Source organism: Bubalus bubalis, chromosome 7, assembly GCF_019923935.1.
Source record: "Bubalus bubalis isolate 160015118507 breed Murrah chromosome 7, NDDB_SH_1, whole genome shotgun sequence".
NCBI classification, from domain to species: Eukaryota; Metazoa; Chordata; class Mammalia; order Artiodactyla; family Bovidae; genus Bubalus; species Bubalus bubalis.
The window spans coordinates 98,164,222-98,189,779 of record NC_059163.1 but is presented as its reverse complement, the minus strand read 5'-3'; the positions used below and the strand labels follow the sequence as shown (position 1 = coordinate 98,189,779).

At 36.4% G+C, this 25,558-nt stretch overlaps 1 protein-coding gene across 3 annotated transcripts in view; it reads left to right on the top strand.

Annotated features, from left to right (window-relative positions):
* The window catches only part of BANK1 (B cell scaffold protein with ankyrin repeats 1), a 317,845-nt gene that overhangs the window by 25,204 nt on the left and 267,083 nt on the right, over positions 1-25,558 (top strand). For 2 of the 3 annotated variants that reach the window (XM_006070968.4, XM_006070967.4), the window contains exon 2: positions 15,193-15,591. The exons of the other annotated variant lie outside the window; for it this stretch is intronic. In XM_006070968.4, the coding sequence (XP_006071030.2) occupies positions 15,193-15,591 (399 nt within the window). The remainder of the gene's footprint in view (positions 1-15,192; positions 15,592-25,558) is intronic. 3 annotated transcript variants of the gene reach the window in all.

Genomic DNA, 25,558 nt, shown 5'->3' with positions numbered 1-25,558 from the left:
TAGAGCCTTGACATACTCCTTTCCCAATCTGAAACCACCCCGTTGTTCTATGTCCAATTCTAACTGTTGCTTCTTGTCCTGCATAGAGATTTCTCAGGAGGCAGGTAAGGTGGTCTGGTATTCCCATCTTTTTAAGAATTTTCTACAGTTTGTTGTGATCCACACAATCAAAGGCTTTGCCATAGTCAATAAAACAGAATTAGATGTTTTTTTGGAACTCTCTTGCTTTTTCAATGATCCATCAGATGTTGGCAATTTGACCTCTGGTTCCTCTGCCTTTTCTAAATCCACCTTGAATATCTGGAAGTTCATGGTTCACGTACTGTTGAAGCTTGGCTTGGAGAATTTTGAGCATTACTTTGCTAGCATGTGAGATGAGTGCAATTATGTCTTCTCAAGCTTAAAATTTTGTTTTTGACTAAAACTAAATTAAAATATTTTTCTTAAAACTGTAACCCTGTGAATAGGAAAAAAAACCCTCATAATATTCATATGAATGCATTTCTTCTTATTATTATGATTGTAATTCCAGTGTACATTACTTTGAAATGTGCCACATTTACAATCAAGTGTTAAGTTGTTACCTAATTAGACTCCAGGCTCCACTGTAACTGAATTGAAGATGGCTTGGTCAATGAATTCTTTCCTGCTCAGATTCAAACAAGACGAGCTTTTATTCAGTTGTTTAAATGGGAATGGAGAAGGAGGACTCGTGCTGTAAAGGTACCTCCTCCCCTAAGGGAGGGGAAGAGGGGTATTTTAAGGGGTAGAAGGCAGACAGGTCATCAGGGCTTTAGGAAAAGGGTGAACATTTCCTGGGGTAGCTGGAGGCAGCTGGGCATGCATAGGCTTCCAGGTTCCTTTACACAGGCAGACATTGTGCTCAGGAGAGCACAAAACCTGCTTTGGGCAGAGATCAGAGCATGGTAATGAAGCAAAGATAACTTTAGGGCATCTCCAGCTTTCACGTGCGCAGGCACGTCCTGTGTTCGTCAGAGTTGGTTTGGGGTGGTTGACTGCTGTCTATCTCTCAGAGCATAGATCTCTCAAAATGCAGCTGCAGAGCATCTCTGCCAGACACCAGGTAGTTTTGAAACAAACACAGAGGTAAATCAGGGGAAGTGCCCTTCAGCTCTCAGGAGTTGGTATGGAAATACAGAGATAAATCAAGGCTGGGAAAGCGGTGATTTGAGCCTAATTTGCCCACTGTCTTGAATCTAGCCAGTTCAGTCTGGTTTTGTCACTGATCTTTGTGGCATCCATTGGTAAAACACATCTAGCCTATATGGCTAAAGACGGTTTCTGCCTCTGGGGCCTGAGCTACATAGCATTTAGTGACAAAGCCACTTTTCAGTAAAAACCTCAGGGACTTGTATTGAAGATGGAGGTGGGGATGGAACAGTAAATATCCTTCGTCCATGCATAAGTTGTTAAGCAGTTGAGATATAGGAGAAAAGAATAAAGTGGAGGGAAAATCAGATATTGTCTTTAGTATTCATAACGTTGGCATTGGCTAATGTAGTTTCTGTCTAACTTGCTTTTAGATAAGCCACAAAGAATACAAGGGCATTTGCATGGAAGGAAGTAACTTATAAGCACATGTTCCCAAGATATATTTCCTTAATTAGTAACCTAGTCTAGGTTAGTGAAATGAGCATATTTTTTTCTTTTTATTCTTTTACTTGAAGTAGATCCACAGTTTAAGCCTTTTCTTCAAAGTAAAGTGGACAATTAGATACTGCCCAAAGTTCTACAAACTGGGAGAATTTCCTTTCCCCATTCTCTCTGGGAACAACAATGAGTGGGCTGAAATGCAGCGATCACTTACCTTGAACTAGTGCCAGTATATTTTCAGACACAAGTCATGTAGTAATTTGTTTTAGCTTACTTACTATATGGGTGGTGGTGATGGGGATGGGGTTGAACAGTTCCAGAGACGTATATTTTTCACTTCCTACAATAATATCCTTCAGCCATTTGCTGCATATATGTATTGCCCACATACATCCCTGGCTTAAAATAAAAATCCCACAGGATAGCTCTGTAGGTCCACTGAAACTGTGATTAGATATATCCCCAAGCAAGGTGTTATTTATTATTACATCTAACTTCCTTAAGTTCCCTTTTACCAGTGTGCTATTGTGGCATTTGGGCTCCATAAAAATATTGTAAAGTAATTAACCTCCAATTAAAATAAATAAATTTATACATAAAAAAAAGAAAAAAACTTCAAAGGAAAAAAAAAATGATGGAGCATATGGCTGCAAGTCTCTGGGGGAATGCTTTGGAAAAGATTTCTTGTGTTGAAAGCATAGAAGAATCTTTCTCAGAGAAATCTGGGCTTCCCTAAGTCCAAAGGGTCTGAGACTGTAAACCAGATAGGAGGCTGTGAATCTCCACTATTGCAGCTTCGGTCAGTTTCTGCAGCAAACCTAGAGTTGTTTTGTTTAAAAAGGTGAAACTGAAGCTTCATAGGCTGTGCATATATTTCATTCCTAAGGACCTTCAGATCAATTAGTTACCATAACAGATCCTGTAGTGGAAAACACTTTGATTACTTAAATTGCCAGTAATGATGAAGTGTTGCCGTTTATTCTCTACCAGTCCAGACTTCATTATTCCCCCATTGACATCAAAACCTTCAGGTCAGCAGTCCCGTTTTCATCATTGTCTCTGGGCTACAGAGGACAGACATCACAGAGCTTTTCATGAGTGAATGTTTTAATGCTCACTGGAGGAAATGTCAGAATACTCTACAGCAAGGGTCAGCACACTATAGCCAGCAAGCGGAATCCAGCTGATGGGCTGTCTGTGTACAGCCTGTAAGGCAAGAATAGTTTTTACATTTTAAAGGGCTATAAGAAAGAAAAAAGTAAAGCAGGAGGAGTAAAAGAAGGAAGGGAGGGAGGGAGGAAGAAAGAGAGAGAAAGAAAAAGGTAAAAGAGGAAGAAAAGAAAAAAAAAGGAACAAAGAAAAATAATGAATGTATTGTGTGTGGCCCACACAGCCTAGAGTATTAACTAGCCCTTTACAAAAAAAAAAAAAAAAAAAAACCTTGCATGCTGACCTCTTCTTTCCATCATAGTAGGCAAATTCTAGCATTGTAGTCACGTTTATTGTAAGCCACCATGGAGTCCAGGCTTTGATTATACATCATAATTGGCTGCAAATGCCACTTAGGTACTTGAGATAACACATCACATTCTGCCTCCTATATGAGTGTAACTATTTTGATGAATTCAGTTGGATTTAATCCTCTGTTTTTCCCTCCTTGGTCTAATAACTTTTAAAATCCATTCCATAATACTTTCCAGGCTCATGCTGATATATATTGGTAAGGTCCTGTAATAATTGCTATGTTTGAAATAGTTTCTCTAGAATATTCCTTTCACTTATGGGATCTAACTTTAGTTATTGGTATTAGAGGCAGTCAGTGAGGGATGTTGGCATGGATACTGAGAAAAGTTGACATCACTGATGGGGCAGTTGCCTCAAAAGCTCTTGAAAACTTTTAATTTGATTCAATTTAATTTTTATTTACTTGTTCTTACAAGGAGCACAGATTCCCTTGGTTAAAAAAGATGCAGGGATATTTGGGAGCTAAAATTTTTAGCCTCATCTCTGCCCTAGTCTTTCTAGATCTCAAGTCTTAGGATTCCACAACTTTCTAAATAGTGCTTTTATATTAGTTTATGATTCTTGGACGATTTTGCCTACTACTGGAATTGTAGCTCTGTCTTTGTGTGAATGCTTGCTCTCTAGAACAGAGAAGTCATAATACCAACTTGCTCCATCTCTGTAATCCCTGTTGCCACCATAGACACTTGATCTCCCAAAACTTTCTCCTCCACTGACAATCTATCCATTATACTACTATGCCATTATGGTGCTCCCGTGTGCCCTACATTTCCCGTGTACTATTTTCCCTTGATGAGAGGTTGCTTGTGTTCTCCATAATTATTGAGATTAACCCAATTCTAAAATCCATTTTATAGAGTCTATTTCCTGGACCACCCCTGATACCTGTATTTATTAGGATCCCAGCAAGAAACAGATGCCACTGTCAAATAATTCAACTGAAAAAATTTATTATGATGTGCAGGGAAGAACCCAAAGAGGGTTAGTGAACCATTTGAAGACTAAGAACAAATCTTTTACTAGGCCAGTGAGGGAAGTGGAGAAAAGATGATTGCCAGAGATGCATGAAAATTGAAACCACAGAAGAATCATAGACGAAAAAACAGCTCTGCCAAAATTAGAATGGGGGAGTGAGTGACAGGACCAATAAATAACCCTACTGTTCCTTTCTTTCCCCTTCTGGTGTTCTGATGGTGCTTTCCATTGGAGTGGGCTTGGGAGCCTGGGTGATGAAATCTATAGGGAAGGACTCATTTTTAAGTGTGAGTTGGAGAAATGAGAAACACCGAAGATATTGTATGAGCTGATACTACTCCCATATTTAATTGATTTTGATAATGTGTTTTGTTTTAGTTAGTCAAATTCTCTGGAATCAGAATTTATCTTAAAATTTGCAGTATATCATATTTTATTTGATCACAGTATTCTTTTCTTAAAGGAATATCAAATAATGGGCTGTCTCGTGGTCAATGTCGTCCAATTCAGTAATCTATAGAGTAATGGCAATAAAAGGAGGGAAGGGATATGGACATTGCAGAAATAGAATTCCTTCAATTTTTACTAAGTAAGTTTGAAACATTTTAAAACCTCACAGATCAAAAAAAAAAAAAAAAAACCTCACAAATCTAGTACCTTTTATGTTTATAATTTTAAATAAACTATTATAAATTTGCATTAGCCATAAAGAGTGATAGAGATGGGAGTTGAATGAGATTTGCAGTTTATATATGAGGGGATAGGAGGTCTTTGCAAAATAATCCTGTAACTACACCATGCTTTCTTTACAGAAAAATTTCTCTTTCAAGGTTGTTCTGTGAAGCATAAAAGCACTTATTTGCATCTTAAAAGGAAAAAGAAAGGGGACAGTTCTGCATTTTTTGCTGGTAGCTGTTCCTCCCCATGTTGAAAAGTATTATCTTAAAATGATATGTTGGTACCTTGCTGTATTTGAAAAGAAGAACTAAATTAACAACTATGTTTATAGAGATTTCTCCTGAAGAAGACACTAAGAAATGGGCATGAGAGCAAGTAGTTTAAAGATTAGCCCGTGAAGCACTAGTAAGAGAATTGGGAATGTGAGACAAGAAAGGGGGAAAAGCAAATACTGTGTATATTAATAAGCAGAATAATGTGATGGGCAAGCCTAATTCAGTACCACTGGGAACCTTCTCGTTACTGTGTAGAACAAACCTAAGAACTGTTGCACTGAAGGATGGGGAAGCTGACCTATTTACAAACTGACTTACATCCCTCATTGACTGAGGGTTGCCCCCAGCCCTCCATGCTCTAACTCCCCAGCACTTCCAAGCTGAGTAGGCACACAGAAGCTCTCTCAGATACAGAGGAATTCTTCAGAGGCACAGTAGAGGTTGGAAGTGGTCAGTGTGGTTAACAACTGAACATGAAGCTGAAGCTCCTGGGCCAGGAAGGTGTGGGATGCTACACAGAAATACACAGAAAATGCCTGGTACTTTTGAAAGTAAAAGTGAAGTCGCTCAGTAATGTCTGACTCTTTGCAACCCCATGGATGGTAGCCTACCAGACTCTGTGGTCCATGGGATTTTCCAGGCAAGAATACTAGAGTGGGCTGCCATTTCTTTCTCCAGGGGATCTTCCCAACCCAGGGATCAAACCCAGGTCTCCTGCATTGCAGACAGACGCTTTACTGTCTGAGCCACTAGGGAAGCTTTTGGCCACTATTAATAAGTGAAATTAACCAACTTTTGTGGAGGAGAAATATGAGTGATGGTGTATTTTGCTACCTTATTGCCTTTGGAAAATCCTTAGTTTTGTTCTCCTGTTGTACTAGAGTACAAATTAGAGTATAAGACCAATTCAGTTACCTATATAATTTGAATAATGATATACATTTGTGTATGATTAGATCATTCAAAAGCAGAGACATTACTTTGCCAACAAAGGTTCGTCTGGTCAAGGCTATGGTTTTTCCTGTGGCCATGTATGGATGTGAGAGTTGGACTGTGAAGAAGGCTGAGCGCCGAAGAATTGATGCTTTTGAACTGTGGTGTTGGAGAAGACTCTTGAGAGTCCCTTGGACTGCAAGGAGATCCAACCAGTCCATTCTGAAGGAGATCAGCCCTGGGATTTCTTTGGAAGGAATGATGCTAAAGCTGAAACTCCAGTACTTTGGCCACCTCATGCGAAGAGTTGACTCATTGGAAAAGACTCTGATGCTGGGAGGGATTGGGGGCAGGAGGAGAAGGGGACGCCAGAGGATGAGATGGCTGGATGGCATCACCGACTCGATGGACGTGAGTCTGGGTGAACTCCGGGAGTTGGTGATGGACAGGGAGGCCTGGTGTGCTGTGATTCATGGAGTCGCAAAGAGTCGGACACGACTGAGCGACTGATCTGATCTGATGATTAGATCAAGATTAATGTTCATGTCATTTCTAATAAGTGCGTGATGGCTCTAAGTTATTTCTTTGTGTATTTTTGTTTTCTTCTGCACTTTGGTTACCAGTTAGAAAACTGTAATATTGAAAAGATGCATCATTCAGTCTTTCTCCATTATACACAAACATGGGTAAGAGATGAGATCTTACTCAAAAAGAGGAAAATCTGCCATTTGAAGCTGTGCATATATAATAGGAAATATTTAGATTCATGATCAGTCTCTTTCTTTTGGCAATATGTAGTCTAATTTAATCTCATAGCAAAAGCAATTATTAATATCAGTTATTAGTACAAATTTTCTTCAAACTTGAAGATATGTTCAGTATTTTGTAAGAGAAATTAAAAAGGCATCATTATGGAATCTTAAGGGACACTTTATAATAAATTTAAGTATATTTTGTTCCTACCGTTGTAGTATAAGCTGGCATTTACTTTATGTTGCTAGACCTGAGATTTACATTTTAAATAATTTATTTGCAGACCATAATTGCTTCTTAAGTAGCAATTTCCCTTTATCTTGATGACACTTTACAGGAATGAACATTCTATGTTTCTATATTTCAGGTTCATCCTTTATGATTTCATTTCACAGCCTATAAAATTTGGCCAACATTAATAACAATAACCCTCTTTAAATGGGCAGAATAATGATTTAGGTTTGATATAGTTCAAGTGCATAAAACGAAGTTCATTTCAAGGCTAGTAGGCTCCTCTTGAGAAATCATAGAGAACTGTTGTTGAGTCTGCAATTCAGTTGTTACTCAAGGATAGGCTTTTTTCTAGAATAAGGAAAAAGAAAGTCATGGCTGTGAAAGGCCTTTTAATTAACTTTTGTATTTTGACTCAACACAATTTTATACAAAAAGATTGGAAGGTAACTCAAAGACCATTTACTATCTTCCAGCCATGACAAGTTAATCAATGTGATCATCAGTAAAACAAAAATAACAAGGCCAACTCCATACAGTTTTATGAATAGTAAATGAAGCAATGCATGTTAAATGCTTAGAAACATAACTGGTTCATGAAACATCTCAATAAATAATATTTGATAAAATTAAAAAGCCTGAAATAATGAAATCCATAGGAAAGAGAGGGATTTAATGCTATTCTTAGTTTCTGAAAATTGGCAAACAGAGGTTACTAAGTACAAGTCAAATATAAATTTTAAAGGAAGGCACAATTTTAGCTTAAGAAAAAAATGGGCTCTAAGTGTTGAGAGAAACTTCCTGTCTAATTTCCTTGGGAAATTTTGAAAGATAGGTTATGATTGTCTCTAGAATTGATTTTCTATGGTTATCTCCCTACGGTACTGTGATATCCAACTATATAATGGGGCAGTATTCATTCTGTGCTTTAATACATCCTTATAGCTTGATCTATAATTTCAGTGATTTAAGTTCTAGTCAGGAAGGAAGTAATGTACATTCTTCACAGACATCCATACTCCTGTAGAGTTGGTTTATTTCCTCTTTTTTCCTTGATAGGAAACCAGGCTCCCAGTGAATTTCACATACTTTCCATATTTGATTTTAACTCATAATCTGCTTAATAGAGACTAATCTAGCTCATAGCACTACAGAGAATCTATTTTAACCTTTTAAATAATGTTATTGTGTCCTCTGCTATTAGAGGTTAAAAGTGCAGACTGTAGAGTCAGACCGCCTGTGCTGGAATCCTAATTCCAAAATCAAATTTAGTTTTCTCATCTGTAAAATAAGATAAGAATAATATTAGAGTAATTAGGGTAAGTTAATAGGGTAAATTTAGAAGATTAAGTGAAATAACATATGTAAAACAGCAGGGGTCCTAGTATATATTAAGCACTTGATAATTTGTTATTAGTTTTATTTTTAATTATTCCAGAACTAAATGGCAACTTACTCTGGCTATGTGTAAGATAGGAAAATTCTTCCTCTACTGTTCCTCAAATATAGAAATGCTGAATTATAACACTATGTTTGTGTTTGTTTAATAAATATTTATTTAGCATTGAGGCTGGGTGAAACACTACATGGAGAAAAGCAGAATTATGCTGATGATTCATATAGAACTTGTGTATGATTCCCATATGTTTTCTGCCAGATGTTTTTTCTCATTCTATGATATAAATGTATTTTTAAATATATTTATATACATTTGTTGAATATCCATTCAAGAAATTATGCTATGCATTGTGTAGGAATCTGTGAATTGAAAGAGGCAGCATCTTCCTTGGAGATGCTATGTATATCATGAGGAAAGACATAGATAAATCAATAAAGATACAATAACTCTCAAAGTCATTGTGTTATTAATTGCAATTTCAATGGTGTAGAAAATGCATATTATATCCAGAGGGAAAAAGATATTTATGGAATACAGCAGCTTTGGTGTTTTGTTCTTTGTGCTTAATACCTTAACAAATTAATTTTTAAGAATCATTGCATTGTTTTATAAAGTAATACAATTTTACTACAAAAATATTAGTGATATGGAAGAGTAACATAAAAGAAGTCATACATCTCTCAAAATTTACCTCTCATGTACAACTGTTGGTTGCTCACAGCCAATAGAATTATGCTATAGTTTGAGTTAGATGGGCAGGATTATTTAAAAGTGAGAACATAATCTATATGCTATTTTTAAATAAAATAATTTTGAATGACATGAAGTAATATAAAGTAAAATCAAAGAACATTAATCATCAGATAATTTTTTTTTACTCAGAACACTGTCAATGTCATTTACTATTAAGAAAACTGAAGTTACAAAAAATAGTGAAAGAATTGAGTCACTTTATACTCAAATTCAGTATTAAATGACTGAATTCTATGAAAGATTCAGTCATTAATACTTTATACTTTCTTCTCCTCAAATGCTCAGTTTTTCCATTCTATGGTCACTTCTATTTCATCAAGATTTTTAACATTTACATTTTGCAGTGCTATCCTAATCCTTATGATACTTAGTCTTTGACCTATAGGTACATGTATTCAAGTTACCATGTGTTCTTTTTATAAAGTTTTTACGTTTCCATTTTGCCTACTTTTGTTCTTCTATTTACTGGCTGGATTTTCTTCTTTATTTAAATTTTGATTATAGTTATACTTGAATATTGAACAATGATAAAACATCTCTAATAAAAATCAGTAATTCTTTGCTCTTCCCCTTGCCAGAAACAATTTCATCCCCTCCTCATTCAATACAGTTCAGTCACTCAGTCATGTCCGACTCTTTGCAACCCCATGGACTGCAGCATGCCAGGCTTCCCTGTCCATTACCAACTCCCAGAGCTTGCTCAAACTCATGTCCATCGAGTCGGTGATGCCATCCAACCATCTCTTCCTCTGTCATCCCCTTCTCCTCCTGCCTTCAATCTTCCCAGCATCAGGGTCTTTTCCAGTGAGTCAGTTCTTCGCATCAGGTGGCCAAAGTATTGGAGTTTCAGCTCTAGCATCAGTTCTTCCCATGAATATTCAGGACTGATTTCCTTTAGAATTGACTGATTGGATCTTCTTGCAGTCCAGGGGACTTTCAAGAGTCTTCTCCAGCACCACAGTTCAAATGCATCAATTCTTCAGTGCTCAGCTTTCTTTATGGTCCAACTCTCACATCTATACATAACTACTGGAAAAACCATAGCTTTGACTAGATGAACCTCTGTCAGTAATGTCTCTGCTTTTTAATATGCTGCCTAGGTTGCTCATGGCTACAGTCAGCATCTGCAGTGATTTTGGAGCCCCAAAAAATAAAGTCTGTCAGTGTTTCCACTGTTTCCCCATCTATTTGCCATGAAGTGATAGGGCCGGATGCCATAATCTTCATTTTTTGAATGTTGAGTTTTAGGCCAACTTCTTCTCTTTCCTCATGCACTTTCATCAAGAGGCTCTTTTGTTCCTCTTTGCTTTCTGCCATAAGGGTGGTGTCATCTGCATATCTGAAGTTATTGATTTTTCACCCAGCAATTTTGATTCCAGCTTGTGCTTCATCCAGCCCAGTATTTCTCATGATGTACTTTGCATATAAGTTAAATAGGAAGGGTGACAGCATATATCCTTGACATACTCCTTTGCCTATTTGGAACCAGTCTGTTGTTCCATGTCCAGTTCTTCCAGTTGCTTCTTGTCGTGCATAGATTTCTCAGGAGGCAGGTAAGGTGGTCTGGTATTCCCATCTTTTTAAGAATTTTCCACAGTTCATTGTGATCCACACAGTCAGAAGCTTTGGCGTAGTCAATAAAGCAGAAGTCCCTGTTTTTCGGAAACTCTCTTGCTTTTTCTATGATCCAGTGGATGTTGGCAATTTGATCTCTGGTTCCTCTGCCTTTTCTAAATCCAGCTTGAGTATCTGCAAGTTCATGGTTCTTGTACTGTTGAAGCCTGGCTTGGAAAATTTTGAGCATTACTTTGCTAGCGTGTGAGATGAGTGCAATTGTGCAATAATTTGAACATTCTTGGCATTGCCTTTCTTTGGGATTGGAATGAAAACTGACCTTTTCCAGTCCTGTGGCCACTGCTGAATTTTTCAGATTTTCTGGCATATTGAGTGCAGTACTTTCACAGCATCATCATTTAGGGCTTGAAATAGCTCAACTGGAATTCCATCACCTCCACTAGCTTTGTTCGTAGTGATGCTTCCTAAGGCCCACTTGACTTCGCATTCCAGGATGTCTGGCTCTAGGTGAGTGATCACACCATCATCTTTATCTGGATTGTGAAGATCTTTTTTGTGCAGTTCTTCTGTGTATTCTTGCCACCTCTTCTTAATATCGGTGTTTCTGTCAGGTCCATACTATTTCTGTCCTTTATCGATCCCATCTTTGCATGAAATGTTTCCTTGGTATCTCTAATTTTCTTGAGGAGTTCTCTAGTCTTTCCCATTCTATTGTTTTCCTCTATTTCTTTGCATTGATCACTGAGGAAGGCTTTCTTGTCTCTCCTTGCTATTCTTTGGAACTCTGCATTCAAATAGGTATATCTTTCCTTTTCTCCTTTGCCTTTGGCTTCTCTTCTTTTCTCAGCTATTTGTAAGGCCTCCTCAGACTACCATTTTGCCTTTTTACATTTCTTTTTCTTGGGGATGGTCTTGCTCACTGCTTCCTGTACAATGTCACGAACCTCCATACATAGTTTTTCAGGCACCCTGTATATCAGATCTAATCCTTTGAATCTCATCCCCTCCTTGGGATCTCATACCCTCCTAGGAACCTCAAGAACTGTTAGTCTTCCAAATTCTTCTGTTACTCTATTTCGTGTTTCCTCTATTATTTCTTAGTTTACTAATTCTATTACCTATTTTTTTCCTATAATATGCTAGATAAGGATTTCAATCTATTAGCCTTTGAGAGTCTTTCCTTATTCCCCAGTGCATTTAAATCACATCTTGAAGCTAAACCATTAGACATATTTTGCATTATTATGATTGTTTAGTCCATTTGAGGCTGCTTTAATACAATACCATAGACGTGGTGGCCTGAACAACGAACATTTATTTCTCATAGTTCTGGAAGCTAGAAGTCCAAAGTCAGGGCACCAGCAGGTCAAATCCTGGTGAGGTTGCTCTGCTGAGTTACAGATTGCTGATGTCTTTCTGTGATCTCACATGGCACGAGGGGCAAGGGAGCTCCTTGGAGCCTCCTTTATAAGTGCTCTAATTTCATTCATGAGGGCTGCATTCTCATGACCTCATCACCTCCTATTGGTCCACCTTCTAATTCCATCACACTGAGGGCTATCGTTTTAATATATGACTGTAGGGGAGGACATAAATATTCAATTCATAACAATGATTATATGCACATTTATACTATTAATCCAAATAGTACATAATGACCCTGGTTTCTTTTTTGTTTTGTTTTGCTGTGTTTTTCTGCTATTTATTTTACTTTTTTTGTAGTTTGCATGTAAAAGATTGTAATATATCTATCTTTAATTTTTTTCAAAATGTCCAATCAGAATTTTCAAACCATTAGCATTTTTCCTCAAATTTTCAAATATATGATACAATCTTACAATTGTTTTATTTTCTTTGGATCTCCCTCCTGAAATGCTCCATTCTTCTATTATAAGTCCCTATGCCTCTCAAACAGCTGCCATCCTGAAACTATTTCTTTTTCTCTTGGTATTTTAATTTACTTTTTTATTGTAATATAACTTACATTTCCAGTCTAAGATGTATAGATGAATAGATTTTTATGTAAGTGTACTTTGGGTAACAACCACTCAGATCAAGATATAGAACATTTTCAGAACCCCAGCATGTTCCCTCTTATCCGCTTCCATTCATTAATCCTACCTCAAATGTTTTGATCTGTATCACTGTGGGTTTTTGTTTGTTTGTTTTTTTCTGTTTTTTAACTTCATATAAACACTGTCATTCAGTATATACTTGTTTTTTCTTTCACTCAACATTACGTCTTTGGATTCATCCATTTGCGTTAGCCGTGATTCATTTTTATTGCTGTACAATATTCTATAGTATGAAGATACTATAAAATATTTTTGTAAGAGCTGTCTTATAATTTATCATAATGTGGCCTTGAAACTGCTCTGTAAAAAATATATCAACCCGATATTTTTCTCCTCCTGGATAACTTGCTTTTCTTTCCTGGATATATGAAGAGGTTTTATAATAATAGTTAAACCAAGAGAAATTTAATCAAGATATGTTTTCTCTAACAGTTTTTCCATGAAACTTGTTTCTTTTTCTTCCATATTTTAAAGATTTTAAAACTATATTTAAATTTTTTAATATGTCCTTTGTTCTCTTCTATTTCAGGTTTTTGGAGTATCTTTATATTCATTCAATGTTTTCCTTTTTTGGCTCTTATCCATATATATCAGATTTTTCATCAGTTCTTTAATTTTGTTCTCTATTTTTGTGTTTACTATTAAAATATAAAGCTTTACTTTGAGGCCAGAGATAAAATATTATCTATGTCTAATCTAGTCTGTACTTTTTCTGATTTATTTCCTGAGCAATGGTACTGCTTTGGCTTTTGATCTTTTTATCTATTTATTATACCCTTTCAAATGATTCTTTTAAAAATATCAAATCAACTTGTTTTTGACCTTAGGTTTTATTTAATTAATTTTTAATACTCTGAAGAACTTTTCTTGTGTTTTTCTTCCCTGCTTATCATTTCTCCTAGTTTTTTCATGTTGTGCTGCTTTCATTATTATGATGATCATATTATTATTGTTCATATTGTTGCCATCATCTCTTTCAATAACTACGAGTTTGTATTGCTAATCCTTTTATCTTGCTCATGATTCTCTTAGCTCAGTTTAGACTTTCTATTTGCTTAATACTGTCTGGGTAAATTATCCTTAAGCTCTCTTCCCTACTGGCTACTTTTTATTTTTCCATGCAAGCTATAGTTGGAGAGAGAATATCTATATTCCAGTCAGTTGTTACGGCGTGAGAGAAAAGAGGAGAAGGAAGATCTGTCAGTGTGACTCTCACATTGGAGGTAGTGGATTATAGTCTCTAATGAGACCTTTTCTGCAAGACCCCTCCCAGTGCTCAGGGATGCTCTTGATTTCCTGTGCACTTTGACTGGCTTCACTGCCTCACCTTGAGTCCTGACTTCTTCAGGATTCAGCCTTTCTTGCTTCTGCAGACGTCCCTGACCAGTTTCCAATTAGGGAAGAGATTCATGACCACCCTGACAGTTTGGTGGTTTATAAGTTTTTCAATCAGTTCTGGTTTTAGGGTAGGAGATAGATAGGACTAGCATTGCCTCAGTAGAACCTCCTATTTATTTCATCAACATTAGCTTTTTAGTTTCTGACATACTACTCCCTTTGTTTTTTATTATTGAATTTTTTTCAATTTTTTTTATTTTATTAGTTTTCTGGGCATGGAAATTCTATAATCTGCCTTGATGTACCCATCTTTACCTGGAAGAAGTATTTTTAAGTCCTCCAACATATATTCTCTTATTCTTTTCAGAATAATCTGATTCATGAGGTAGGGCTTATTAAAAAAAACCAAAGAACTTTCATTTAGTTGGTGAAGAAACAATGACTGAAAGGAATTAAGTAGGTAAATCTAGTTAAAATTACATGGTTACTGGTAGAGCCATGCTTGGTAGCCCAGCATCCCTAATCCCCCAGAACAGTCTTTTCATTCTATCTCAAGGCCTCTCATTTACTTCAGTTGAGCTTCCTAGATTCACACTTGTGCAGTGAGGACAGTGTACACTTGCACAAAGCATGAACTCTGTGTTGCATCTGAAGAATTATTTTAATCCCATAGGGTTTCTTTGGGGATACTACAAATCATATTATTGCTCTCTAGTATAAACAAATTAAGGGCTTCCCAGGTGGCACTAGTGGTAAAGAACCTGCCTGACAATGCAGGAAATTAAGAGATGCAGGTTGAAACCCAGGGTTGGGAAGATGCCCTGGAGGAGGGCATGGCAACTCACTCTAGTATTCTTGCCTGGAGAATCTCATGGACAGAGAAGCCTGGTGGGCTGTGGTCCATAGGGTCGCAAAGAGTTGGATGCGACTGAAGCGACTTTGCATGCACACACATAAGCAAATTAACATATTCCATAAGAAGTATGTTTAATTCTTCAAGAACTGATAATATAATCTGCTTTTAGCCTGTCAATATGAGAAAAGTAATATATTATTTTCTCTTTTCCAGAAAATGCAAAAGACATCATCATGATATATGAAGGAGATGCTGAGGAATGGGCTCTGTACTTGAGCGAAGTTTTCTCACATGTTGTAAAAAAGGAAGCAACCCTTTTATATTGCTTGGAGAATTGCTCTCTTAGGGATTTGGAATTGCTGAATTTAAGCTCCTACAAGTGTAAACTTTTGATATTATCAAATAGCCTGCTTGAAAACCTATCTCCAAAGAAAGGTCAATTTCTGAAAAACATACTTCATTCACCAGAAAGTGTGGTCACTCTGCTGTGTGGGATGAAGAGTTCAGATCAACTCTACAAATTATTGAATATCTCTAGAAGCAAATGGGAGATCTCAACTGAGCAGGAGCCTGAAGAATACATCTCTGTAATTGAGAGTATCATATTTGGAGGTAGCGTTGCCAAATCTTGTTTGTTTTTGTTTGTTTATTTTTTTAATTAAAACTTTGAAAGTTTTTTTGAACCAATGAATATTTGACAGTGGAACTAAAGAAGAGAAAAAGGAAATCCAACTTTATTTAACAGTGTATTATACTTTCCTCAAAATTCATGAAGATTCTTAATTTTAGCTTTATTTCAGACAATGTTTATCAGTGGTTCAAAAAATTGTTTATAAACATATTCCTTAGGGCAGCTTGCAGGAGATCATACTTTGTAGAACAATATGCTAGGTTATATGTTAGTTTTTGTTTTAGTTTTCCTTTTTCTTATTTTTGGGAGGGGGGCTTTTTCCCACAAGACATAGATTCAATATTATTCTTATTTCAGGCATAATCTCTTGGCTTCTGTCTTTAAATGTTTGCTCTACCTTATTAATATGATTTTCTTTTTCAGAAATTCCTTTTATATGTGTGTTTGATTTATTTTATCTTAATATACAGTTTCTAATTATTTTTGATTCTTTATTAATATCAGTTTATTAATACTTAGCTTGTATTCATCATTTCAGTCCTTGCTACATTCTTATATTTTCTGTACTCTCTCTTCCCCTATACTATTTCAAATTTTTTCTTCATTTTTATATTGCTTTACTTCTTTCATTTTAACCTTTGGTTGAACACAGGAAGTTTGCAATGAATTTCTTGTTCTTATCTTCTTAACACCTTGATTTCTCCATTGTATAATTGTTTCAAAAGGGTAATCATAATTTATTACATTTTAAAAATTCATGGAAAAGTGCTTGGTCACAATTTTCTACTTTTATGGCAATGAGGTTTTAGTATGTGATTCTTTATGTGCAGTTGTTTGCTCTTTCTCTCATAGCTACCTTCATATGGATCCTGTGCTGGACCAGTTTTTCTTTTGTATCACTGAATACAGTGAGTTTTTCCTTGGTCTAGCCAATGGAGACAGAGAATGTGGGTTTTGTTGTTTGTTCTTCCCCTCCCCCACAATGAAAGACTTGACTTTGTTTTCACAGACAGAGACTGCTTTCTACAGATTTGTCTTTTCTGTATAGTCTTCATTTAGCCTCACCTTTTCTGCTTTTTGGAACCAAAGCACTTCCACCTGAAACTGTTGCATCGTGCCTACAATATAGAAAGGCATGACCTCTAGACTTAGAGAAAGCTATGCTTGTTAGCTCTTTTTGAAATCTGATTTTGGAAACATTCTATTGACCTGGAGGTCTAAGAAGTCACTGTTTGCTCTTTGCAGTGAATAGGACATTTGCATAATTGTTTCTCATTCTCTATGTTTTGGGATGATTTGCAGTAATAAAAAAGGGAAAATGTTGACCCTACGCTATGATTTTCAAACTGGCAGTCCTCTAATATCTAATAATCTGTTACTTTTAATTTTTGTTTAGTATTCCCCAAGTACCTTTTGTATTTTTAGTTGAAAAGGAAAAATGTTGCAATTGGAAATGATAAAACATTTATTACAGTAATATACACATAAGAACATAAGATGCAAGTAAGTTTATGCTCATTGTCTCCTCTGATACAGAGGAACACTAAAAATTTGTGGCAAAATTTTGAGTGGTTTTCCACACCCATTATTTTTACTTCCTTGAAGAATTCAAATTGTATTGGCCACTTATATTATGATATCACTATTGTGTAAAAATATCTGGGCATATCTTATTGTTGTTTTAGTTGTTTTGTTTTATGATGAGTACCGTTGAGTGGCTATGTCAACTATATTTTCAAATTGTATTCCCATTGATATTTGATAGGAAAAAATTCTTATAGCTTATGGACAACATAGGACTATTTTTGAAGACATTGTTAGCTCTCATCTTCCCATATTCAGCTTTTACACTGATTTCTTATAATAGCTTCAGTTGAGTTCAGTCGCTCAGTTGTGTCCGACTCTTTGCAACCCCATGAACCGCAGCATGCCAGGCCTCCCTGTCCATCACCAACTCCCAGAGTTCACCCAAATTCATGTCCATTGAGTCGGTGATGCCATCCAACCATCTCATCCTCTGTCGTCCCCTTCTCCTCCTGCCCTCAATCTTTCCCAGCATCAGGGTCTTTTCAAATGAGTCAGCTCTTTGCATCAGGTGGCCAAAGTATTGGAGTTTCAGCTTCAACATCAGTCCTTCCAATGAACACCTAGGACTGATCTCCTCCAGGATGGACTGGTTGGCTCTCCTTGCAGTCCAAGGGACTCTCAATAGTCTTCTCCAACACCACAGTTCAAAAGCATCAATTCTTTGGCGCTCAGCTTTCTTTATGGTCCAATTCTCACATCCATACATGACTACTGGAAAAACCATAGCCTTGACTAGATGGACCTTTGTTAACAAAGTAATGTCTCTGCTTTTTAATATGCTGTCTAGGTTGGTCATAACTTTCCTTCCAAGGAGTAAGTGTCTTTTAATTTCATGGCTGCAATAACCATCTGCAGTGATTTTGGAGCCCAAAAGAAATAAAGTCTGACACTGTTTCCACTGTTTCCCCATCTATTTCCCATGAAGTGATGGGACCAGATGCCATGATCTTCGTTTTCTGAATGTTGAGCTTTAAGCCAACTTTTTCACTCTCCTCTTTCACTTTCATCAAGAGGCTTTTTAGTTCCTCTTCACTTTCTGCCATAAGAGTGGTGTCATCTGCATATCTGAGGTTACTGATATTTCTCCCAGCAATCTTGATTCCAGCTTGTACTTCTTGCAGCCCCAGCGTTTCTCATGATATGCTCTGCATATAAGTTAAATAAGCAGGGTGACAATATACAGCCTTGACGTACTCCTTTTCCTATTTGAAACCAGTCTGTTGTTCCATGTCACATTCTATAATAGCTTAGATGTACCTAAAAAATAGTAAATATAATAATATTGTGTGAAAAAAAATTCAAAGATAAATTTGTCTGAAACCGTAAGCATGCAATCAAAATACAGATCGATAAGCAATTGGCTAACCATGCCTAAAATAACTTTATGTGTTGGTTGAGTCGCTTGAAAAAATTGGTATTCATTGCTATGGTCTATGCAATAATAATTTGTTTTAGTAAACCACTTGAATGTTGTGCTAAATTATTTTTGTTATCTGTTGCCATTTGTGTTGAATACATAAAGTCTGTTTTTTTAAAAATGGGTAATTAGTATGAAAGATGTGAAATTCAATTTTAGTGTCCTTTTTCTATTTCCCTTCTATGCCACAGAGAATTATACAGGAAGAAAGGAAACTTATTATTCAGGGACATTATATGATAAAGAGAATAATAAAAAAGCCAGAAAAGTCTTGGAAATAATTTCATGTTCTAATATATTCACAAAAGAAAGACAAATCAGAGGAAATTTTATAAAACTTAATGAACGAGAAAGATATTTTATAGTTAATCAAGACTCTGGAAAACTTTTCTTGTTAAAATTATGAAAAAATATACAGTAATTCATGTTCAATATGAGTGTTTTATTTCTATTTAACAAATGAAGAAGTATCAATTACCTGTCTCTTTAATTCACCAACTGGGAATAATACAAACCTATGTATGTTTTCCACCTTTCTGTATGTAGTATAACCAATTTGACCATATGTTTTCCCTTTTCTGTCTTCTTAGTGAGTGAAGTCACTCAGTCGTGTCTGACTCTTTGCGACCCCATGGACTGTAGCCTACCAGGCTCCTCTGTCCATGGGATTTTCCAGGCAATAATCCTGGAGTAGATTGCCATTTCCTTCTCCAGGGGATCTTCCCAACCCAGGGATCGAACCCGGGTCTCCCACATTGTAGACAGACACTTTACCGTCTGAGTTTGTTTATTTTTGGATCTTTACCTTGTTTTCTCCTTCTAATCTTTTCACATGTATAGGTTTCATACAGCATAGTTTATATGTAATATGAATTATCTGATCTCAAATCTATATAAAATCAACTAACATTTCTGAGTATTACTATTATGTATTTTGCTGCTTATGAATCCTTCCCTTAAAAGAGTGTATACCAGTTCCTGTGATCCCAGCTCATCCACTGGGTCACCTTCCTCTCTTTCTCTTTCTTCTTATATCTTTTAAGCATTCTGGCTTGTTATCAACAGTTGAGTCAGCTCTCTCTAACCTTTATCATATTTTATATTTATATGAAAATATGATGTTCATATTTATTTATATTATCGTACTTTCTTCATTGTTGAATTGTAGATGTAATAGTAATGGGGGAGCTGCTAAAGCTTTCATGAACAACTTTAACATTTTGATTTGTTTTCATATTACCAACCAAGGATTTCAAATATTTAACTTTGATGATGTAAAATAGGAATCAGTAAATTATGAACAGCAGTGTAACAGTAGAGTTGTTGGAGAAACAAAACAGGAAAAATAACAATGCCACAATGCATTGAAATAAATCATACAGAAGCATGTTTTTCTTTCCTCTCATCTGAGCTGTGTATTGCTGTAAAAGCTCTGATTTGTTGGTCAGTGAGGTCTCATGGCCTTCAGATGAAGTCCATCCATTTTACATGGCCTTCCAGCTCCTCAAAAGCATGGCACTAACATAGATTTTCCAGAGAAGGCAATGGCACCCCACTCCAGTACTTTTGTCTGGAAAATCCCATTGATGGAGGAGCCTGGTAGGCTGCAGTCCATGGGGTTGCTAACAGTCGGACACGACTGAGCAACTTCACTTTCACTTTTCACTTTCATGCATTGGAGGAGGAAATGGCAACCCATTCCAGTGTTCTTGCCTGGAGAATCCCAGGGACGGGGGAGCCTGGTGGGCTGCCATCTTATGGGGTCACACAGAGTCGGACACGACTGAAGCGACTTAGCAGCAGCAGCAGCAGCATAGATGTTCAGGCCATTTCTGTCATTACCATTAGTATAGGTATGTGATGTACACTAGGATAAGTGCATCACCTTCCACTGAACACAGTCTCCCATTTCTGTCTTAAAACCATTGCTCCTATGCTGCCTTCTTTATGTGGAGTAACTTTCCCCATATTTTTGATTGAAATCCTAGCCATCCTTCAAGATTCATTGAAAAGCTGCTTTATTAATGAATTCATCTCAGATCTTTTCTACTTGAAAATATACTCATCTCTAATTCTATTAAATTTTTATTATTGCTTATTTATAACTCTCATTATATTCTTTGTAATTGTTTTGACAATTTCTTCTCCTCATTATTTTCTGTTTCAAAAATGTAATGCTGCTTTCTTTCTAAAATATTTCAGCATTTTGAATATAGAAAAAAACAGTAGAAGAATACAAATTGTGTTTCTAAGTTTATAAATGTTTACTGGCACAGTCGAGTTTCACTTTGTTAATGATTAACAGGTTTATTGTGGTATTTCTGTCAAGATTACAAAATTGAAATTTGAAAGAGTAAAGATGGCAGTGTAGGAAAATCCTACATTTACCCTTTTCCCATGGATCAAGCACATCTATTAAGACAACTATATTTGGAATAGTTCCCTAAGAAAGGGACCTGAAAACTGGACAAACAACAAAGGGTAAAAGGACCGTACGGTTGGCTCAACAGGGAATATGTCCAAGAAAACTATAGAACTGTAGGAAATAGAAACCTGCTCATAAAAGGCTCCCACACAACACACTTGATATGAAAACCGGTGCAGAAATACCAGATTGAAAAGCATATGGTCCATAGGAGAGGGGACCCACTTACTAATCTTGAAGCATCTGAAGCATCTGCCAGGGAGGCAGGAACCAGTTGAGATGCTCCCCAGAGACTTGTGTGGGGGTGGTCTCAGGCTACCTTCCTAATGCTGTCACTGGTACTTGCCATGTTTTAATTCTCCCTCCAATCTATCACCACAGCAGGCATACCCTACTGAGAGCCACACCTACTCCTGTGCCTCAGCTGAACCTTGAAGCCAGGCCAGAGCTATCTCTGCCCACCAGTGTGCTATGGCAGTTGGGCTGTGCCACAGCAAGACTTAGTAGATATATATATTGAACATTCCATTCAAAAGCATCAGAATTAACATTTTTTTCAAGAGCACATAAAACAGTCTCAGGAATAAATTACATGTTAGGTCATAAAGTTTCTATAAGTTAAAGTAGAATGGAATCATATCAAGCATCTTTTCCAATCATAATGGTAGGAAACTAGAAATCAATCGTAGGAAAAAATGAAAAAAAAAAAAAAACACAAAAATGTGGAGTGTAAACAACATGCTATTGAAAAATCAATGGCTTATCAAAGATATCAAAGGAGATTATGGCATGTCTCCTAGAGATAAATAAAAACATAAATAGAATATATCAAAATCCATGGGGTGCAGCAAAAAAGCTTTTAAGAAAGAAGTCCATAGCAATATAGGAAGCAAGAAAAATCCCCAATAAACAATCTAACTTTACAAAATGAATCAGAAAAAATAGCAAATAAAACCCAAAATTAGTAGAAGGAAGAAAATAATATCAGATAAATGTATTAGAGACAAAAAACAATAGAAAATATCAATGAAACTAAGAACTAGTTCTTTGAAATAATAAGCAAAATCAACAAATATTAGATAGACTAACCAGGAAAGAGAAAAAGAACTCATATAAATAAAATCAGAAAGAGAAGTTAGAAGATCCACAAAGGATCCACAAAGGATCATGAGGCTACCACAGTTATATGCCAACAAATTGAACAACACAAAAGAAATGGAAAAAAAAAAAAAGAAATGGATAAATTACTAGAAACATTCAATCTTTCAAGACTAAATCAGAAGGAAATAGAAAATCTAAATAGACTGATTATTAGTAAGGAAGTTGAAACTATATAAAAAAGCTCAGGACCAATATGTTTCACCAAAGTCGCCAATACTGATGAATTCTGTAAAACATTCAAAGAAGATTTAGTACCTATCCATGTTGAACTCTTCTAAAAATTTTTAGGGGCAGGAAACGTTCAAAAGACAATTTACGAAGCCAGCATTACCCTGACACCAAAACCAGACAATGACACCACAAAAAAAGAGTAAATTACAGGCCAACATCCTTAATGAATATGGATGCAAAAATCATCAACAAAACATTAGCAAAATTAATCCAACAATACACTAAAAGGATGAGACACCATGATCGAGAGGGATTTATTCCAGAAATGCAAAGATGGTCCAATATCTGTCTGGTCCAACATCTAAATTATCCAACATGACACATTACATTAACAAAATGAAGGATAAAATTTATATGATCATTTCAATAGGTGCAGAAAAACCATTTGACAAAGTTCAAAATATATTTATGATAAAAATTCTAAACAAAGTGGGTTGAGGGAAAGCATACCTCAATATAATAAAGGTCATACATGATAAACGTTTAGTAGCATCACACTCAACGGTGAGGAGCAAGCTAAATATGCCTCTCTTGCCACTTTTATTCAACACAGTTTTGGAAATTCTAGCCTCAGATTTAGGCAAGAAAAAGAAAAGTTGTTCAAATAAGAAAGGGAGAAGTAAAACTGTCACTGTTTGCTGATCACATAATGCTGTATGTAGAAAACCCTAAGAAGTCCACCAAAAAACTGCTAGAACTAACTCATTAATTCGGTAAATTTCCAAGATATGAAATCAACATACATATACCTGTGGTGTTTCTATACACTAATAAAGAAATATCAGAAAGAAAAATTAAGAAAATCATCCCATTTACAATTTCATCATAAGAATAAAATACTCAATATTTTAAATTTAACCAAGGAGGTGAAAGACCTGTACACTGAAAACTGTAAGACACTAATGAAGGAAATTAAGGAGACACAAATATATGAAACTATGTTCTTTACTTACGGATTGAAATAATTAATTTTGTAAAAATATCTGTACTACCCAAAGCAATCTACAGATGTATTACCATCCCTATCAAAGTACCAAATGATATATTTCACAGAACTAGAACAAATAATTCTAAAATTTGAATGGCACTGCTTAACATTACAGAGAGTTCAAACAATATTGAGAAACAAAAACAAAGCTAGACATATTATACTGGCTGACATCAAACTATATTACAAAGCTCTAATAATAAAGTCAGTGTGATTCTGGCTCAAAATAGGCACAGATCAATTAAAAAGAACTGAGACCTCAGAAATAAATCTACATGTATATAGACAGTTAATTTTTGGTAAGGAGCAAAGAGCATACAATGGAGAAAGGATAGGTGGTTTCGTGGTGAAGAATACACTTGCCGATGTAGGAGACATGGGTTTGATCCCTGAGTTGGGAAGATCCTCTGGAGTAGGAACTGGCAACCCACTCCAGTATTTTTGCCTGGCAAAATCCCATGGACAGAGAAGCCTAGATGGCTACAGTCCATGGTGTTACATGGTATTGCAAAGAGTCAGACACAACCAAGTGACTGAGTACACAGGTAGTAGATAGCAGCATTGCACAATGTTCAGCTGTCAGAATTTTAAATTGTGAGATGATAGGCAAGAGAACATCCCTGTTAGGAAATATTTAGGAGTAATGGGACATGATGTCAACTGGCATGCATATGCACAACACAGACATACACATAGAGAGATACATCTATTTACAAAGATCTATGTATGTGTGTGTGTGTGTGTATGATTATTGGCTAAATATCCTTAGTTATCTCCTATAAATATCTGTGGTTCTAAGAGATGAACAAAAGCAAAGTAAGCACATTCTAAGAGATGAACAAAAGTAAGCACAGTCTAAGAGATGAACAAAAAGCAAAGTAAACTGATGGTTGTGCATCTTTGAGAGGTGGTGGCTTTTGAAGGAGGACATAGTTCAGTGCATGCACTGTGAAGCTAGACCTAATTACCCTGTAGGCAGCATTCATGGAGCTTCCACATGTCTATTTTGTAACAATATAGCATTTTACTGCCATTCTTACTGTGGGATAGGGTTGGGGAAGTCATCCGGCATGAAGAGTCTTGATTCCTCTGTATTGTTTACTGACTTTTTTCTTCTACATAATGTTTTAGCCCTTTATGTCAAATACCATGTCTTATGTCTTATACTCTGGATTGTTGTATGCTGTGTCTCTTAGAAAAATTGAGTACTTCAAAACCATAAAATGATGTTTAGGAATAATAAACTCATGTTGAGTTTCTCCCCTAGATTTTCTGCGCAAGGTAAATGTTTAAAGGGGAAACTTACTGTTGTCAATTAAACTGATATTGCTGCTGCTGCTGCTGCTAAGGCGCTTCAGTCGTGTCCGACTCTGTGCGACCCCATAGATGGCAGCCTACCAGGCTCCCCCGTCTCTGGGATTCTCCAGGCAAGAACACTGGAGTGGGTTGCCATTTCCTTCTCCCATGCATGAAAATGAAAAGTGAAAGGGAAGTCGCTCAGTCGTGTCCGACTCTTAGCGACCCCATGGACTGCAGCCCACCAGGTTCCTCCATCCATGGGATTTTCCAGGCAAGAGTACTGGAGCTGATATTAAATAAATGTATTTCCCACAGAAACCCTATTACCTGCCTCTGAGCCCAGGATAGTAGGCATAGGGAAGAGTGGACTTAATACTGTCCACCTGATATTATTGTGATGATTCAATTATTTAATACATTTACAGTGCTTACAAGAGCTCCTGGCAAAGAATCTATGCTCAATAAACATAAGCTAGTTTTATTACTTTTCTGTGTATTGATTAAGTGAGAGGAAGAAAGAAAGGAAGGGAGGGAGGGAGAAATAGAGAGAGGGAAAAAGACAAAAGTAGAGAGGGGAAATAAGGGAGGAGGAGAGGGGAGGCCACATCTGAGAGTGGGGGAGAGAGGCAGGAGCTCTGCTGCCTTCAAATAGAGGCCACGGTGTTATGATTGGGCTAGAAAGAGAGATCAGAGATGTAAATGAGAAGTTCAAGACTGAAAGAGTGTCAAGGAAAGAAGTGAGTCAAATATCAGGTAAACAGTAAAACATCTAGGAGAGGTCAGAGTTCAGGAAACAGGAAAACAGGTGGGAATTGAAGTAGGAAGAAACAGGAAAAGAAG